Here is a 19673-nt window from a genome sequence, read left to right on the forward strand (position 1 = left end):
TCTTCATTATTTCCAAATTGCTTTACCTCCTATTTCCTTATGTCTGCTCTTTTCTTTTCTTCCAAACACCCTCTGCAACCCTTCAGTGCCCCTTAATTGTCTCTCGACTTTTCTCTCTTCCTTACCCAAACTGTCGAGGAAGAAAGGTTAACCATTAATTACTGACCTTTAAGTTGGGAGTTTGGAAACTTGTAATTTAACAACATCTAAATAATAAGTGTGTGATACCAGTAGTAAAATTTCATAGGAACCGGCTGACAATCACGCAATTCTCGTGCTTCTGGGATCCTATAATTCCCGGACTGAACATTATCTCTTGGCGCTACAGACTGTATTCTTCATGGATGATGGCTTCTTGTGTTCTTCATTTTTATTAATACTTGGCAAGTTATAGAATTATTATTTATGCAAATTTCCTCCAGAAATATGGGTCTTTGCTTATCACGTTTCTATTCATTTTGTTTCTTCAGGAATTTTATAAAACCTTAACGTAAACTTTGAAGTAGTTTCATCACTAAAATACTAATGCTTTTTCCGGTTTTACTTTGGCAGAAATAAGATTCAGTTGTAAAATACAGAAGAATTGTTCAAATAATTATGGGAATTTATCGTAATTTGCTTTTTTTTCTACCGGAATACCCTTTACTTTGCAGTTACGAATTCACAGCATCTTTTTCGATCTCTCTCAGTTGCTAAGATTTTTTAAAATTTAAAATTGCTTTGAGTCTGGGCTTTGGCGCCACGAGTTGTTTGCTGAATGATGATAAATGCTTTCTCTCTCTCTCTCTCTCTCTCTCTCTCTCTCTCTCTCTCTCTCTCTCTCTCTCTCTCTCTCTCTCGCTGCCCTGGGTATCACTTGAGCACCTCCCCCTCAGGCTTGTGCTTCTAACGTCTAAGACATATGAGATTAAGGTAATTGGTTCACTAATTTGTCAGGGGGGGGGGAGAGAGAGAGGAAAATAAATAGCGCCGCTCTTTTTCAAATGTTTACCCTCGTGGATATTAAAAAGGATAGCGTCATATTGTACAAAAATCATGTGGTCAATTATGGTTTATTTCTCACATTTGTACAATGATGAACAGGTAATTAAAGGAAATTTTTTTATTTAGTTATTCAACAGATAAATACACTCACGTTTTATATATATATATATATATATATATATATATATATATATATATATATATATATATATATATATATATAGATAGATAGATAGGATAGATACTGGATCTACTCATCAAGTGACCTGTAGAGGATCATCGTTGGGAGAGAAATATATTTAGTTAATTATTTGTTGCCATGGAATCATCTCGTCCCTCGTATGAAAATAGTAATTTTCGGTGGTTTAGATAATATAATTTTTGAGTTTGCAATCGAGAGCTGATATTCTTCTGTAATTCAGATTCACCCAGTCAAGGCATCTATATTTTTATCATTGCCTGTGAAAGGTAGAGCTCGTGTAAACTGATGGATCTAAATCCTTTTATAAACATTTCAGTAGTACTAAGTTGACTGACAGATCAGTGGCCAGCATACAATTTCGTGTCTTGTCCCCGTTGACGGGGAATTGAGCAGGGTGGCAGGGCAGAGGTAAGCTCTCTATTGATTGTGCTTATTAGTGTTTTTTTATTCGAGTTGATGCTGCACCGTCTTAGTAATAGTAATCCGGGATATGACGAATGTTATTTCATTTAAGCTATTACTGAAATTCTTTCAGTCATTGCTCTTGCGTTAGTGATCTTGCGAATGAGGAAATATTCATAACTGTTTGTGCCAGCTTGACGGAATGTAAAAGTTGATGTACGTATACATTAGAGGAGTAACCATAACGAGAAGTTGAACTTGAGGGTTTTTCGTACTATAGGCTATTTGGTAAATCTGTACGCAAGCGAGAGGAGGAGGAGGAATTATAATTTGATCTTCATCCCTCTCTTGGCATTGTCATTAGGGTCGTCACTTCCATTTTTAGGAAGTCTTTTTATCATTCCCAGCCGGTGAGTAAGTCTCACTGACCTTTAAAGGCATCATCGTTGACCTTTGGCATGTCCAGACAGTATGTTTTTTTAAGTTCGGCAAGAGCCAGCCGTTATCTGATGAGGTTGCGTGGTAATATACTTCGACGATAGTGGAGATTTGGGTGTGGGTGTGGTCGGAAATGAACTGCTGAAGGCGGGCAGGGGGGATTGTTCGACAGTCATATGATGACGATGATGATTACCATTGCTTTTAGATGAACGAGTGTAATCGCCATCACTTGGGAATATTACTGATGTTTTGTCTCTGGTTAATAGATCAAGTTTTTGATGGAGGTTCTCTTCACGGCCGTTAACGTAAAAGAGAAACGAAATCAGCCGCATTGGGATTATTAATATATGACGGAATGAGAGGGACTCCTGTTGGTGTGTCTGGGCAGACTCTACCGAAACTGAAGGGTGCTCCTTTTGACATCAAGTTTAGGGATAAGGGAAGTCGAGTCGTCTGTGGCTGTCAGCCGTCAGCTGCCCGAGACGCCTCAGTCACAAACCACCGCACCGGATTGTTTTTATCACCCGTTGGTGGAAGGTTCTCTCCCACTGGTGTGTCCTTTGGTTACTTTTCCAGATTAAGCCTCTGCATAACTAACTGCTGCTAGGGATCTTTTCCATTGCTAATAAATGAAGTTTACGCAATCTCTTTTGAATGTCAGTGTCTTTTCATTCCATTTTTCCTTTATCAGTTTGCTTTGTTGTGAATGTTTATAAGGGTATAGATAATACAGATAATTAGTTGTTTTCCCTTAGTGGTTCTCGTGCATTTTTATCCAAAGTAAATTATTGTCAACCCTTTGAATACTAAATACAAAATAAAAGAGCGAAGTGTTCGTAGGCGTTTATATATATATATATATATATATATATATATATATATATATATATATATATATATATATATATATATATAATATATATATATATATATATATATATATATATATATATACATATATATACACATATATATATATGTGTGTGTGTGTACGTGTGTGGACTGATGAGCAATTAATTATTAAAACAGAATGAATTTGTAAAAGTAAATATGGAACTCAAGGAGAAAAGCGATAATGATGCAACATTCTAAGTGAATGTGAGCAGGAACTTTAACTACAAAAAATGTTGTTCTGGAGAGAGGTAAATGAACAATTAGATTTGACAATAGAAGATGCCAATAGATGTTTTCTGAAGAAAATGCAGTTTTGAGCGAAAGTGAATATTTTGAATAATTACGGAATGTTGAAGACTGGATGACAACGGAAGTGTTGAAGGAGTTAATGTTAGGGCGAGAGTGATAGTGAAAGCAACTTGAGCATGTATGGACGGAATTGAAAGGTTGAAGAATAAGCAGATCGTCAGGAGCTGATGAGATCCCAAGAGATAAAATATGGTTTGGTGATGAAAGAGGATTGAGTGTCAGACCAGGGTGTTCTTAGTATGGCCGAGTGAGGGAAAGGTACTAAAGACATAGGCCTACTTGACCCGAACAATTTTGTCCCTTTGTATAAAGGAAAGCCCCCGGAGGTGATTAGTGCCGTAAGTGCACCTCACGCGGTGCACTGTAGTCATTATTTAACGTTCATTGCAGCGTTCCTTCGGCCCCTACCTGCAACCTCTTTCATTCCTTTTACTGTACCTCCATTCATATTCTCTTTATTCCATCTTGCTATCCAGCCTCTCTTAACATGTGTGTCATAGTGCAACTGTGAGGGTTTCTTCCAGTTACACCTTTCAAACCTTTCTACTTCCAATTTCCGTTTCACCGCTGAATGACCTCTTAGGTCCCAGTTTTTCCTATTTTAACCGATTTCAGCAAAGGTTAAGAGGCCAGTATCACTGTGTCGATACGCGTGGTCATTCATTAGTGTGCTTACAAAATTACTTGTTATTATATTGGTGGAAATAGCTTTGAACGAATAATGAAAAAAGAATTTTCGTAAACTTATGTTTGTGCTCAAAGGAACTTCATTTGGAAACTGCTGTTGAACTCTTCATCGCTCCAAAGTTATAGAGCACGAAGGAAGACTTTTCTTGAATGGCAATGGGCTGCTAAGGCAGCCATATTACCTAGGGCTGATGATCTGAGCACCTGTGCTAACATCACCCTGGTTTTCGGAGATAATAGAAGGCGATGACGCTGTGCTAATCAACCCTTGGTGTTAGAGGCACCCGTCGTTCTTACTACAGAGAGAGAGAGAGAGAGAGAGAGAGAGAGAGAGAGAGAGAGAGAGAGAGAGAGAGAGAGAGAGAGAGAGAAGATGTAGCTTTTGGATCGGTATCCAGGGGAATATCTGGTTGTTTTTACGTACTGTGTTGTATGGGTTTAGGGTCGCCTGTATTTTTACAGCATAAGCTGAGGTTGTTGATTTTGGGTTGGGTTGCGAGGTGTGTTTTCAGCTGTGTGTATTGTTAAGGTTTATATTTGAACTTATTTCTAGACCGTGGCAGTGGCTTCTTGACGACATGACCTCTCTATGTCTGTCATTTTATTTTATGTGTATACTGATTCTTATTTTGTTTATTGAAACATCCACTATGGAATGTTTAGAATTTTGTTTTATTCAATCGTAATTTTTAAGCAAACGATTGATAACTTTGACTTAACAATCACTTCCATAACTTGTGGAAGAGCTGAGAGAATAGGAGGGATGGTGTCGGGTATCTTCCCCTTCAGAGTTTTGAAAAGGGGTTATTGTGGCGGTTGCTTCGTGGATCGTAAATCTGTTATCACTTTTGGCTGTTCGTATAGATAAAGTATTTCGGAGATACAGAAGTTTGAAAATATTTTCTTCTTCAGTAACTGAAGAAATAAAGAATCCTTTAATTGCATCGGTAATTTTTCCTGATGCTTGGATGTGAGAAATTAATGCTTTTGGGATACCGAAGAGTGTAAATCATATTGTCCATCATCTGTCCCGTTTTCTCCAATACTGATATCGACGAAAGTCGACCAAGCGCTTTGTAGCTCCGTTTGCTCTTGTGAATAGGAACCGGGATGAATGGTGGTTTTCGAATTTGATGCTCCAGAGACTGGGCTGCATTTAATTCACTTTTAGTTCTGGTCTGTTTTTTGCTTCTCTTCAAGATGAAATGATCAGTAACGCGGGATTTCAGCAGGATTTTGTGGGATAAGGAATAATAGTGAAATTTGAAATCTATACTAACCAAGAAAAATGTTATCTCATTGAGATCCTCCCCCATGATAGTTCTTATTTGAATTAGGCATTGAAAGTCGTTTTCGAGTTTGGAACAGGATACGGTGTACCAGGTCGAGTCTGAATTGCGTATTGCGTAAAGGTTTCTGAACTGATCGGCAGTATGTGTAAGATTTAGTTGGTTTGAGTTGTTTATTGCGTTAGGATCTCTGAACTGATCGGTAGGATCTGCGACACTGAGACACCTTTGGAGTAAAGATGAGTGGCTGAGGAAGAGAGAGAGGCAGGAAACGCCTCTGTTCATTGGGAAGACGCAGAATCTTGGAATGAGGTATAACTGATAACTCATGCTAGAGGGGAATGGAGGCACATGCATGGAGCAAGTAACCGCTTGTGATGGCTGGTACAGTATGCAGTAATCATAATTTTGATGTCGAGTGCGGTAGAAAGTATCAGACCTTATTCCAGGGTTACACTTAATTGAATTGCAAAGGTCTCTTGTTTTAATAGATTGGATGGTATCTGAATGTGTAATATTTTTACAATGGCGATGCCTAACTGATGATACTTAGTCTTATCGCTTTGTGGATGGTTATGGATTATTATATAGTTCCTTACTTTCACAGTGAAATTGCGTAACACTTCTTAACCGGTTTTGTTCCGGTTTAGTTCGTCTTATGGGAAGACCACATTAGTGAACATATTCTATGGTTGGGCTAATCAGTGGCAACCATAATGTGCGTATGGTTATGTGATCGCTTAAGAAATATCTTCAGTTTGTAATATCCTCTTAAGTGTTGGTGTTCTGCTTTTTATCATGATGAGAAATACGAGTAGTGTTGCTTTGTGGAATTGTTTCCGTAGGGGGGTTAGTGCCGTCAGTGAATCTCGTGCGGCGCACTGTAGGCATTACTTAAGGTTCTTTGCAGCGTGCCTTCGCCCCCTGGCTGCAGCCCCTTAACTTTCTTTTACTGTACCTTCTTTTATATTCTCTTTCTTCCATCTTACTTTCCATCCTCTCTTCACAGTTGATTCATAGTGCAACTGCGAGATTTTACTCCTGTTAAAGTAACCTTTCAAACCTTCTAATGTCAATTTCCGTTTCAGCGCTGAATGACCTCATGGGCTCTAGTGCTTGGCCGTTGGCCTAAATTCTATATTCAATAGTGTTATTGTGGGTTGGACACGAACATAACACTCATATATATAAGATAACTTTCACTTTCGTAGAGGTTATTGGTATACCACGGCCTTCATTTAATAGAAGGCCATGTCATCTTCATTACCGTTATTGGAGTTTTTATTTCGTTGAGTATGAAAGAGAGAGAGAGAGAGAGAGAGAGAGAGAGAGAGAATTTTTCATTACATTATAATCATTCTAGTCTATTGGGTGGCAATTTGATGAGGGAAATCAGCGGGGTGGCAATGTACGTTGGCTTTAATGACTGAAATACCATTTTTCTTGTTAGTGTTTCGCGATTGTTCGTTCGACTTCAGCGGTCATGAAATTTCCATATCCTTTCAAAGCTTGGATTGAATCTCTTCTTACTCTGCCCTCGAGCAGTTTGCAGCCAGTTGTCCCAAATCATCATGAAGAGGACTGAACTGGAATTACATATGTTTGGAAAATTTAACACGTTATATCATATTCATGCTCGTATCAATGGCTTAAGCTTATTTAGTGTAGCTTTAATTTTCGAGACAGATTTACTCCATTTGTAAGGCACGGTATTCGCAAAGTATACTTGTTTCCTTTACTCATCATCATCATCATCATCATCATCATTATTACTAATTTTTTAAGAAAAATGTTTTGTACATTCCTGAAAGCTAGCAACATGATACTTTTATTTCGGTCTCTGGCAACAGAAATTTCTTCAATTGCCTCATTATAGAGGATAATGGAATGATGTCTAGGAAAGTTTATGGGCCTATGCATGTAAGTCAATAATTTATTTTTCTTAATTCTTGGGCACTTCTGTGAAAAATTGTTAGATAATTTCAGAGCCTTTTAGTTAATTCCATTGCAGTGTTTACTCACTTGATAATTTTTTATCAAAATAATAATGATTATAATAATAATTATAATAATAAATGATAATAATTATGATAATTGTGACGAAGATTATAATTATTATCTTAATTATATTCTCTCAATTATTATTATTATTATTTGTATCACAGTCATCCTATTCGACTGGGTGGTTTTTATAGTGTGGGGTTGCGGGTTGCATCCTGCCTCCTTAGGGGTCCATCACTTTTCTCACTGTGCTCTGTTTCTAGCAGCATCTGCATGAGTCCTGGAGCTACTTCGGCATCTAGTTTTTCCAGATTCCTTTTTACGGATCTTGGAATCGTGCCTAGTGTTCCTATGATTATGGGTACAATTTCCACTGGCATATTCCATATCCTTGTTATTTCTATTTTCAGGTCTTGATACTATTTTTTCTCTTTCTTTCTCATCTACTCTGGTGTCCCATGGCATTGCGACATTAATGAGTGATACTTTCTTCTTGATTTTGTCAATCAACCTCACGCCTGGTCTGTTGGCACGCATCACCCTATCTGTTCTGATACCTTAGTCCCAGAGGATCTTTGCCTGATCGTTTTCTATCACTCCGTCAGGTTGGTGTTCGTACCACTTATTACTGCAAGCTAGCTGGTGTTTCTTGCACAGGCTCCAGTGGAGGGCTTTGCTACTGAATCATTCCTCTTTTTATATTGGTTCTGAGCAGTCGCCGAACATTCGCTTGCTATGTGGTTTATGGTCTCGTCTTTCATATTGCACTTCCTGCATATGGGTGACATGTTACTTAAATCTATTGTTCTTTGGACATAGGCTACCTGGTTCTTTGGGCTTGATCTTGTGCCGCTGTTAGCATTCCTTCTGCTTCCTTGTTGAGTTCTCCCCTCTGTAGCCATTGCCATGTTTCATCGCTGGACATTATTATTATTATTATTATTATTATTATTATTATTATTATTATTATTATTATTATTATTATTATTGTTGTTGTTGTTGTTGTTCTTGCAATGTGAAATAGCGACACGCGATATTTTGTTAATTTCAAATCAATGAGTATTTAAGAACGCTCGGTGCCTTCTCTTTTCGGTTATGTTTTTATTTATTGATTGAGTTTGAAGAGCATTTACGAGTACTGGTAGCCTCTGGGTCGTCCCAGGCTCCACATTTAGTTGATGCTGTTTTGTAACCAACCTATGTTGAACTATGCCATAGCCTCAGTTACATGACAAGAGTCTTTGATTGCGTTTTCTCATTGTAGGGTATACTCTCTTGTTAATGGTTTTTACTTAATCATTTTGTCGTGAATAATATGCAGTAGCATGTAGTATTTTTACTGGGTATTATATACGTATATAATTTATATATATAATATATATATATATATACACATACACACATATATGTATATATTATGTGTATATGTATATATATATATTATCTTTTGTTAATTATTATTTGTTATATGTTTAGGCCATTTTATTATGTGGGTTCTCGGTAAACGATGATTTAGACGGATCATTTTGGTACGTGTTTATCAAGCGTAAATAAAAAACAGTTTATTTTTATTCTTCACTTATATGTAATAATTTGGTTGAATGTGGTGATGTTGATGACAGTTATTAAAATACCTTTTTCGTAGAGATAAAACATCCAGATCTTATGAATGATACGGAACAGCGAATGACGTTGGATTTTGCGAAATTATTCTTTGATGTAGTGTAGTATTCCTGCGGGAGCTGGGCGAGTTATACGCTTTATTAAGGAAATTATTTGTATATTTGTGGCTGTCTATAAAAGACTAATATATATTAGGTTATGACTTACATCATATTCAGCAGAAATGGTGCAAGTATAATTTGTAATATTCAATTTACTGACGATCTTTATTTTCTGAACTGGATCAACTTAATATTTAATCTTGCTTAAAAAAGAATGTTTAGGAGTTCTCATCAGAAGTATTTTATGTATTTGATCACCCAGAATTTCGCAAGTGAAATGTATACAGGAGTTAAATATCGAGAATCAGTGAAAGCTATATTGGTTTTTTCTTAGAGATTTGTTTTGGAAAAGACACGTATGAAAACTTGTCCAACATTTTATGTCATGTTTGCATGATTGAGAGCTTGAAAAGGAAGTTGTGACATTCGAAGTGTGGGTGCATGCTTGTTTGTTTGTTTGTTACAATATACATTTCAGTGTGTGCAATCAGTGGCTAATTTTTGATAACCTTCATTTCAGGTAGATAGCACTGTGAGAGATCAGAGACGATTCGTTGTTAGGAACTGTTTAAGGTATGTTCTCACAATTGCGTTAGGTAACGTTCTCACATGATGTGGAGAATGAAAAGGTTGAATTTTTGTATAAAATGCGAATCAGTGGATAATAAAAGGAGTTAAATAGGAGGTTAACTGAATTAAAAACTTAAAGAGCCCAGTAGAGACAATCAGAGACTGACAGCATGGCTTGAACTGATACGCTGGCCATTAAGAATTTAGGTTATATTGCCAAGAAGATCCTTTTATATGACTTGCTTCTTGAACCGCCTTTCATCATTCTTTTTAACTTTCAAACTCAAAATATAAAAAGAGGAAAACTCCTGAATTTCATCTTTTAATGACGCCTGCAAGTACGACTTGCGTGTGAGGTCATTTTGTCAGACATGACGAAAAGCTCTATCTTCAGATTAGCTTCTGTTAGTGTCTGTTATTCATGATCTGAATCAGTCCTTGTCATCAGCGTAACTCTCTCTCTCTCTCTCTCTCTCTCTCTCTCTCTCTCTCTGTTCTTCATCACCGTCCTCTTCCCTTAGACACGTCATCATCATAATGAAAAGGAATATTAATTTTCTTAGAAATCTCTCTCTCTCTCTCTCTCTCTCTCTCAGAGGACCCGGAGCGAGCCCATTGTTAGAGAGAAGTGAACTGGGGAAGTTATCCCTCTTAATGAATGGTTGTGAACGACCGTGATCAATCAAATGGATATCAATGAGACACTTTACAAGTTCCTAAAGGAGAACAGACGGTGAGGTTGGTTACCTCTCTCTCTCTCTCTCTCTCTCTCTCTCTCTCTCTCTCTCTCTCTCTCTCTCTCTCTTCCCCTACCCCTGCATCCCTCCTCCTCCTGTCTGTGTCTGCCCCTCCCCTCCGCTCCTTTTTATTCCCAACCACACCCTCTTGCATCTCTCTCTTATTTATTTTGTGTGCTAGTGTCTCTCCCACCTCACTCGATCCCTACCGCGACCCCCATATATCGCATCGTTGATTAGGCTGTAGCTTCCTTTTATCACATTCTGCCCTTCCTCGGATCGTAGCTTGAATATTGAAGAAACGTAGTCCTAAAGATTATTTTTTGGATTAAACCATGAGCTCTTCACTTGCCTCTTTCTTCGTGTTTTTTAGGATATGCTTATGACTTTAAGCTCAAAATCTGAACGGGAAGTATATTTCCCGCTCAGAGTCAGTGTGTACAGAAATGAGTCTACCAAATAAGTGGTTTCAATTAGAAAAACGTACCATAAATGCGACCAGTAGATTTGGTATTGTCATTGTTGTTCAAGCAGGTTTTAATAGGAGCTATAGAAACATCAGTATTAATGAGCTGGATATTATTGTAAGAGAATTAATTTCGACAACAATTTTTGGAGAACACTTAACCAGAATTCTGTCTAGGTATCCCTGAATGATGAGGCTGGTATTTTTTATAGCTTTTATTTAGGTTGCTTTTTTGTCTGTTTGTTTGTCTGGGTCAAATCTTGTAACTCAGTTTTCGACCTGTTCCTTCGTTTGATGGACTTGAAATTTTGCATGGTTACTCAATCCCGGTGACAGTACAACCTTACACGATCAGTAGGTCAGCAGTGACCTCTAGTGACCTTATAGTGAAATCTCCCAGTATCTCAGGATTTGCATGAAAATCTTCGGATTTTTCTTACCTTCTTTGACTCGGTAGAATAAGTTAATAACTCTGCGAATTGTTCAAACTTTCTTTAGCTCGACAGGATAGCAATTTCGTTAGCTACAATACAAAATCGGTTACAGTTTCTGTCAAAAATAAAAAGTATCAAATAAAAAAAATATTTTTTTTTAAAGCACGCTTTTATTAAAATGCACTATTATGTAAAAAATAATTTTTTTGAGACACCAGGATTTTCTTACAATTAATCGTGTCTACAAAAATAAAAGCGTAGGCGCCAAACGTGGAAGGAAATGCTACAAGAAATGAAAAAAAATTAGTGAAAGCGTGTTTTTAAAAAATTATATTTTTTATTTTTATAAAACTTACTGGATAGTAGTCGTGTAATTTCCTTTGTTTAATGTAATTTTATCATTGAGCGGTTTATATTTTAGTTTTACTGCTTTGGTATAATTTTCGTTGGTATGTACCCACGTTCTTGCATACCAGGAACCCTGTTTACCCGCAAGTGGTTGTTTTATATAGGCCTTCGTCGTAAATCTGGTTTATCAGCGAATTCGTTTGCATGTTATGTTTTCAACAAAAATCCTATTTACCTTGAAATATAAGATTCATGATGTGTGGTTTTTATGTTTTTTCATTCAAAATTAATTCCCTTGTGAAAACATTTCAGCCATAAAAGCTACTGAAAAGTAGGCCCACACAAAAGAAGCGCAGGTATGATATATGTACACTTGAACACAACCCATGTGTAACGTGGTCACCCCCTTACCCACATATTCTGTGCACTTCAGTACCGTTTTGCATTTCGCTCTACTTGAATGTCAGATCCCTTTTCAAATGTTCCTGTGCATGACAGTGCTTACTTGTTCTTTTCTTATTCTTCGTTCAAAAGCATTTGGAACCTAAGTTTTTCTTGTTAACTTTACCAGCTTTTCTTCGTCATGTTATTTTCTTGTTTTTATGTTTTGAACACGCCACTGTAACATTGGCTCAGTTTTACATGCAAGATAGCCTATGCCTTTTTGCCGGTACTTAGTAGCATATGTTCCCCATCCCCCTCCCTCTCATTTTGTAAATAAACTTTCGTGACAACGGTTTTGGTTATTGGCGGCGCGTGGTTTTTGGACTTCGCAGCTCTTATTATTAGTTTTGCTAAATGCGACTAATGAACAGACAGTTGTTATCAACCTAGACCCCGGCACAAAAACAATGGAGAATGGACGATTAGGAGTTTAATTCTTGCAAACATCTGGTACGGTGCCATGAACTTCCATTTTCATCTTTTATTCACAGGCGGACTATTCTTGCACTTTCTGTCTCCAGAACTCTGGGTAGATAACGACGCACGTTTTGTCATTTGAGATTCTACAACACGTTTTTCTCTTCTCTACTGCCTTATTTTCCCCTTTGATCTTTCCCATGCAAGATCTCTACGTATGCGGACACAGCTAGGCTTTATTATTTTCCCCAGAAAATTATAATCCAATGTACGGTACAGCGTATTTCTTGAATGTAGCAGTCAGAATACAGTTTTCGTTAAGCATTCTTTTGATATACGTATGCATGAGAGTAATTTGTTAAAATCAGTTTCATATTCTTCATTTCCTGTGTCGATTGGTGTATGTCGAATTTCATTGTTCTCTTCCATCGTACCTTTTAATGGGCTTCGTCTTCATTTAGAGCAGTGTTTCTCAACGTGGGCCATATGGCCCCCTTGGGGGCCATGAGATTTTTTCAGGGGCCACAAGGCAAAATTTGAAAAATGGGGGGCCATGGGGGGCCACAGAAAATTTAGGACCCACAAAATATATAAATGTGTAATATTTTGAAATAAATCATGTGAAAAGAACAATGAAGAATTTGAAAAACTTGTGTTGCACACAGAAGTCAGGTGGCTTTCTAAAGGTAATTGCCTGAACCGTTTTGTTGCACTTTGGGACAGTGTCATCTCTTTCTTTAGTGGGACAGAACTTGGACAGAAACTTGTTGATGCAAAGAGTGACATCTTCTACCTGTCTGACATATTTGATTTTCTGAACAAAGAGCTTCAAGGAAATAACTCCACCATGTTTTCCTGCAAGGAGGCAATTACTACATTTAAAGGGAAACTCAAGCTGTTCTGGTTGAACCTTGGAAGACGAGAGTTTGCACAGTTTCCTTCCTTAGCAGTTATATCCACCGATCTGGATGACCTAGCAGTGTATGTTGACCATCTGAAGCAGTTGCATAATGATATGGACACTCGCTTCTCTGACCTACTCCAAATGACTGTGCCACACTGGTTTGTGGATCCCTTCATTGCTGATGTATCTGAAGTTGATGTCACCCTTCTCATTGAACTTCAGAATAACACAACAGCTCAAGCAAGGTTCAAGCGTGGAGGACACCAGAAGCTGTGGATGAATCAAGATGTGTATAACACCCAATACTCTGGAAAGATGTGAAGTTGCTCTTATTGCCTTTCCCGTCTTACTTGGTTGAGACTGGTTTCAGTCATGATGTACCTGCTGTCAAAGACACGAAATCGCCTTGAAATCATTTACGTCTCTCTCTGACAGCTTTCAAGCCAAACATTGACAAGTTGGCAGCCTTGCATCAGTCACAGGGATCCCACTGAAACCTTTCAAGATAAAGCCAATTGTACCTACATGTATTCCTTGTTTTTATTCCTTTTGTAAATAGATAAGTGTTCAAATAAAATATTTTTCCAATTAATATTGGTATTTGATTCATGCCTGAAATTAGTGTTTTGAGTTGGTACTACTCAAACTAGAACCATTAATATACCTTCCCTAGGCGTATTAAGGTGATGGACGGAAGGCGGGTGTGTGTGGGGGGTAAGAACTCAGGTTGGCATGGAGGGGCCACAACAACTTGCACTGGATTGAAGGGGCCACCACCAGAAAAAGGTTGAGAAACAGTGATTTAGAGTATGAACTGAAATATGGTGCTTTCTAGTGTGACGCAGCAGCTTGAGATTTTAGCGCCAAGGGATATTCGTTTGTGGCAACCGACATCTGTGCAAGAGATGTACTCTGAGATCTGTGCAATATGACGGTATTAAGTGGCGGTAATTTGAATTAAGATTTTTACTTATATGAAAATACAAGAAGATTTTGTTTAGTTATCGTCAAAGGCATTTGGTATTCTACAGACTTTTAGAAATAAGGCGATAATTCTAAATACTTATTGAAGGCAGCAAATATAATTGTAGATATGCGAAAAATATATCACCTTAAATGCATGCTCCTCAAAATCGTTCTAGTATGATACCATTTTAGGAGATTATCCCAGTGTTCCAAAGATACCTCATCGAAGGACCTGGATACCTTGTCAAGTGTCTTCAATGGCTTAAATGACTTACATGCTCACTCAAGTATATCATAACCTCTTGTTGCGGTGAGCTAATTGTCTGTTGCTAAGTGCGTTATGGTGATTGAAGGGGATAATTGAAGCACTTACACATGAATGAATGAATGAAGGGTTATAGATGCCAATGAGTCGCAAAGTGCGTGACGTTGTGTGTTGGTATGTTTTACGCAGTGGTGTCAGGTTTGTCGTTAAATATATGCTTCATTCAGCCCTAAGGAAGACAGTGACTCGTTTCAGTTGTTTTGAGATCATCGGATCTCTTCCTGGATTGATTAGAATGCTACTATTTGGTATGCCAGGTTTTGTTCGTAAGGGATGGTAGTTAGAAAAATATTGGAAAGTGATAATCATGCATAAGCAAGCGCAACTTGATAGTCTTTGTGTGAACAGTAAACAGTACATTATATCAAAATGTTCAAGTTTGGAAATCACGATCTGTTTCGAAGGACGGCCTGTTTAGTTCAACACTGAATCCAATTATTAATCAGAAAGGTTACAGGTAATTTGTGTGATGCATTTTCTAGGGTAAAATGCTCCTTAAAATTGTTTGTTTCTTGAAATTCCACTCTCTCTCTCTCTCTCTCTCTCTCTCTCTCTCTCTCTCTCTCTCTCTCTCTCTCTCTCTCTCTCTCATATATATATATATATATATATATATATATATATATATATATATATATATGTGTGTGTGTATATGTAAAGTTGATGGAAATTCTACAATAGTGTATAAAGTGTATTGAAAAAATATTTGAAATGTAAGCTTATGGAGGCTCCTTTTTAAGATATGTTTTCAAGTAATGTCCTTTATATACGTTGTAGTGCGATACACACACACACACACACATATATATATATATATATATATATATATATATATATATATATATATATATATATATATATATATATATATATATATATATATATATATATATGCAAACTGTGATATATGATATCACCCTTAAGGAATGTTTTTTGAAGTGCTGTATGTGCTGTTTCTGCCAAGCCAGTCTGAGTCACAGTGAAAGCTACTTTAGAATGAAGTTTCCCATGGTCATGTCAGGAAGAGGCTATCATGCTATTAAAACGTCTAAGATGACGTAAGGCAGATGGCACCCTCACTGCCAAGAACTCCCAGGTTTGTCAGTGTTATTATTGAAAGGCGACCAAGGAACAGGCAAGGGAAGAAGCACCATGGTTTTTTCCATTTTCATGTATTTGATATAATTTTCGAGTGGTTCTGAAATATTCTTATGTAAATCCGAATCGTAAAAGAGATTTATTTCAGGTTGATTTTACTGTAAACCCTTCAGTATATTTTTCGATAAGCAAGATTGGCAGATAGGTTAATGGCCCGGTTAGCTGTTCCGCCAGATTACTTTCAGTCGTTTATCTGTCGGAGGATATTGTTCCCTGATGTTGTCACGCTTGATTCTGGAGATTCTAACCACACCACACTACATTCTTCGATAAGCGTCGAGTGTTCCTGCACAGTGTCTTGGCGTTACGTGTATTTATAGGCTCTGGGTGTAACGACCTAACATTGCCGGTATTATTAGTCTGTGTGAGTGCCAGCATCCTATAATCTATTCGTTTCTTAAACGCCATATCTCTCTCTCTCTCTCTCTCTCTCTCTCTCTCTCTCTCTCTCACATATGTATTATGTGTATATGCATGTTTGTTTGTATAATGCTTTGCAGACGTATGACAAGGCGTTGTGCGTATGGAGATATTCATAGATTCATTAGCTGGAGGGTGAATGAGCCAGTAACTGGTGTGATTTTCGCAGAATGGTTTGAAATAGAATTGACTTTTCCTTAACAGGCGTGTCAGAATTTAATACTTGAACAAGAAAATTATATTTTCATATAATATGAATAATATTTTCACCTGTATTTTTATTGTATTGGTAGCAATTTAGTGTTCTAGAAGAATGATCTTTTTACTTTTTGGCTAATTATGTGGATGAAATGTCACCGTAATTTTTTCTTTCATCGAATCATTCAGCCATATGTTTTATTCAGCTAATTTCCGGTAGTATTATAGGTGATGGTTTAGCGGTTAATACTACAGATAATCGTGAAGAGGATTTTGTTGGGAATATTAAAATAGAAGTTCTCTTACTCTCATTCAAGAAGTAAGATTATCCAAGAAACAAAACGGTTAACAAAAGGATGGCAGGAAGCCTCGTTCTTCTTATTTTCAAAATAAAAGCTAAATCTTCAGTCCCACCCCTTTGAAGTGAAGGCAGTTGCGCTCAGTGAGAGCGGGATTTAAAATACAGTTCTCTCTCTCTCTCTCTCTCTCTCTCTCTCTCTCTCTCTCTCTCTCTCTCTCTCTCTCTCTCTCTCCCTTAAGTTTTGGAGAGGAGAGCGTGTATTATGTTCTGTTGTTATTTTTGTTGTTTTTCACATCATAATTTGATCTTTTAACGTATGACTTCACACTGACGCCTTTTATTTTTATTTATTTTTTTTATTCACATAGCAGTTGATCTACTAATTTTTCTCTTGAATTCATTTATTCTCGCTAAATTTCCTCTACAACTATATTTTATTTATGTTTATTAAATGTTTACTGGAAGGCGTCCACACCGCTCGAATGTCACTCTCTGGTTTTTGCCCTCTCAATAAACTTCTGTGATGGTTCCGTCCCGAAATACATTTTTTACCTAAATTCTTTAGTGTCCTTTTAATTATTTTGCGTCTTTCTTCATGTTTCAGATGTTAATATTAACAGTATTTTTAGCTTTAACCAACATGTGTTTTGTGGTATCTTTTATTTGTTCCATTGTTCCCGTTCAAAGAATTTAGTAATAGGTCGTTTGACGTTAATTGAAGTTTTAGATCATGACCTCCTTCTTCCCACCATAATAATTGAAAAATTGGATGAAATATGTAGAAATCACAAGGACTGGACTATACTCCTAACCGGAGACTTTAACTTTCCTTTTGTAGAATGGAAAGAACGAATAGGAGACTGTGGTTGTATTTATACATATAAAAAGAGAGCAATAGTAGTGCAGAAGATAAGAGGCAATTTGAAAAGCTATTAGATATGCTACTAGAACATAACATTCAGCAAATAAATCACCTACCAACAAGAAAGGATAATATTTTAGATCTAGTATTTGTGAACGAGGTGAACTATGTTAAAGAAATAATAGTATATAACACGAGTATTTCGGACCATAATGTCATAGAACTAACAGTCCGTTCCAGAACATATGAAAACAGAGAAAAAGCAAGAAACGAAAAAATGGGAAGGATATGGAAAATACAATTTCTATAGTAAGAATATAAATTGGTCAAAAATAAATGAAGAATTAAACAAAGAATGGGAAAATATATTTGTAAGTGATGATATACAGGTAAATACCGATATATTATATAAAATATTAGAGGAAATAGTGGAAAATATATACCGAAGAAAAAAGTAATCATCAGTCACGAATTCCAAGAGACAGAAGGATCTTGTTCCAGAAAATTAGAAAGTGGAAAAAGCTCTTGCAAAAGAAAAGAATGCATGGAAAGTGATGGAACTAAAAAGTAAGATAGAGAATGCAGAACAAAAGATTATACAATCAAAAGAAAATGAAAAAGGGAACCTAGAAGAAATGACACTACAAAATATCAAGCAAAACCCTAAAATTTTTTATTCATATGCAAAAAGATGAATAAAATAAGAGTAGAAATAGGCCCTCTAAGAATTGAAGGGCGATTAACGAATGAAAAAAGGAAATATGTAACATATTAGCAGAAAGATATAAGAGTGAATTTACACCTAGAATTGAAAATGAAGATAATGATACAGAAATAAGAGATGAAAATACTGAATACTTATCAGATATAGATATTACAGAAGCCGATATTGTGCAGGCTATTAATGAAATTAAAAATGGATCAGCAGCAGGACCAGATGGAGTACCTGTCATATTGTTAAAGAAAGTGGTTCATTCAATCGCAGCCGCTAGCAATATTATTAAGACAAAGTATAGATACAGGCAAGATTTATGATGAGCATAAATTAGCATATATTACTCCTACTTTCAAAAGTGGTTCAAGACTAGAGGCAAGTAATTATAGGCCTGTGAGTCTGACATCTCATATTATGAAAGTATATGAAAGGGTAATAAAAAAATATAATGAAACATTTAATGAAAAATAGATTGTTCAATATAGGACAACATGGTTTTGTACCCGGAAAAGTACACAAACCCAACTGTTAGTCCACCATGAAAGCATATATAAAAATATGATAAATGAAAAAGATACAGATGTGGTTTACCTAGACTTTGCAAAAGCTTTTGACAAGGTAGATCATAATATATTAGCGAAAAAAATTAGAAAACATAACATTGTTGACAAAGTAGGAAGATGGATAAAAGAATTTTTGCAAAACAGAAAACAGATAGTGATTGCAAACGATGAGAAATCGGATGAAGCTACGGTAATATCCGGTGTACCACAGGGTACGGTGTTAGCTGCATTGCTGTTTGTGATTATGATTGCAGACATAGACAGTAATGTTAAGGACTCAGTAGTAAGAAGTTTCGCAGATGACACAAGAATAAGTAGAGAAATTGCTTGTGATGAAGATAGGAACTCGCTACAAAGAGACCTAAATAAAATATATAAATGGGCAGAGATAAATAGGATGGTATTTAACTCTGATAAATTTGAATCAATGAACTATGGTGATAAAGTAGGAATGCTATATGCATATAAAGGACCTAATAATGAGACAATCACAAACAAGGAAGCAGTTAAAGACCTTGGTGTGATGTTGAATAGGAATATGTTATGCAATGATCAAATAGCAATTTATTGGCAAAATGCAAAGCAAAAATGGGAATGTTGTTCCGGCACTTCAAAACAAGAAAAGCTGAACACATGATTATGCTTTATAAAACGTATGTACGTAGTCCACTTGAATATTGCAATATAATATGGTACCCACACTACCAAAAGGATATTGCACAAATAGAGAGTGTACAAAGGTCATTTACAGCTAGAATAGAAGAAGTTAAGGACCTTGACTACTGGGAAAGACTACAATTCTTAAATTTATATAGTCTTGAAAGGAGAAGAGAACGCTACATGGTAATTCAAGCATGGAAACAGATAGAAGGAATTACCGAAAATATCATGGAACTAAAATTATCAAAAAGA

General features: G+C 36.5%; 2 protein-coding genes across 2 annotated transcripts in view; both read left to right on the forward strand.

Moving 5' to 3' along the window:
- The window catches only part of LOC136827737 (general transcription factor II-I repeat domain-containing protein 2B-like), a 17107-nt gene extending 3533 nt beyond the window's left edge, over nt 1–13574 (forward strand). Inside the window, exon 2 of the mRNA XM_067085199.1 lies at nt 12978–13574. Within this exon, the coding sequence (XP_066941300.1) occupies nt 12978–13574 (597 nt within the window). The remainder of the gene's footprint in view (nt 1–12977) is intronic.
- Cdep (Chondrocyte-derived ezrin-like domain containing protein) overlaps nt 1–19673 on the forward strand; it is an 804710-nt gene that overhangs the window by 20681 nt on the left and 764356 nt on the right. The window lies entirely within an intron of this gene.

The sequence above is a fragment of the Macrobrachium rosenbergii genome, chromosome 42 (genome assembly GCF_040412425.1).
Source record: "Macrobrachium rosenbergii isolate ZJJX-2024 chromosome 42, ASM4041242v1, whole genome shotgun sequence".
NCBI lineage: Eukaryota > Metazoa > Arthropoda > Malacostraca > Decapoda > Palaemonidae > Macrobrachium > Macrobrachium rosenbergii.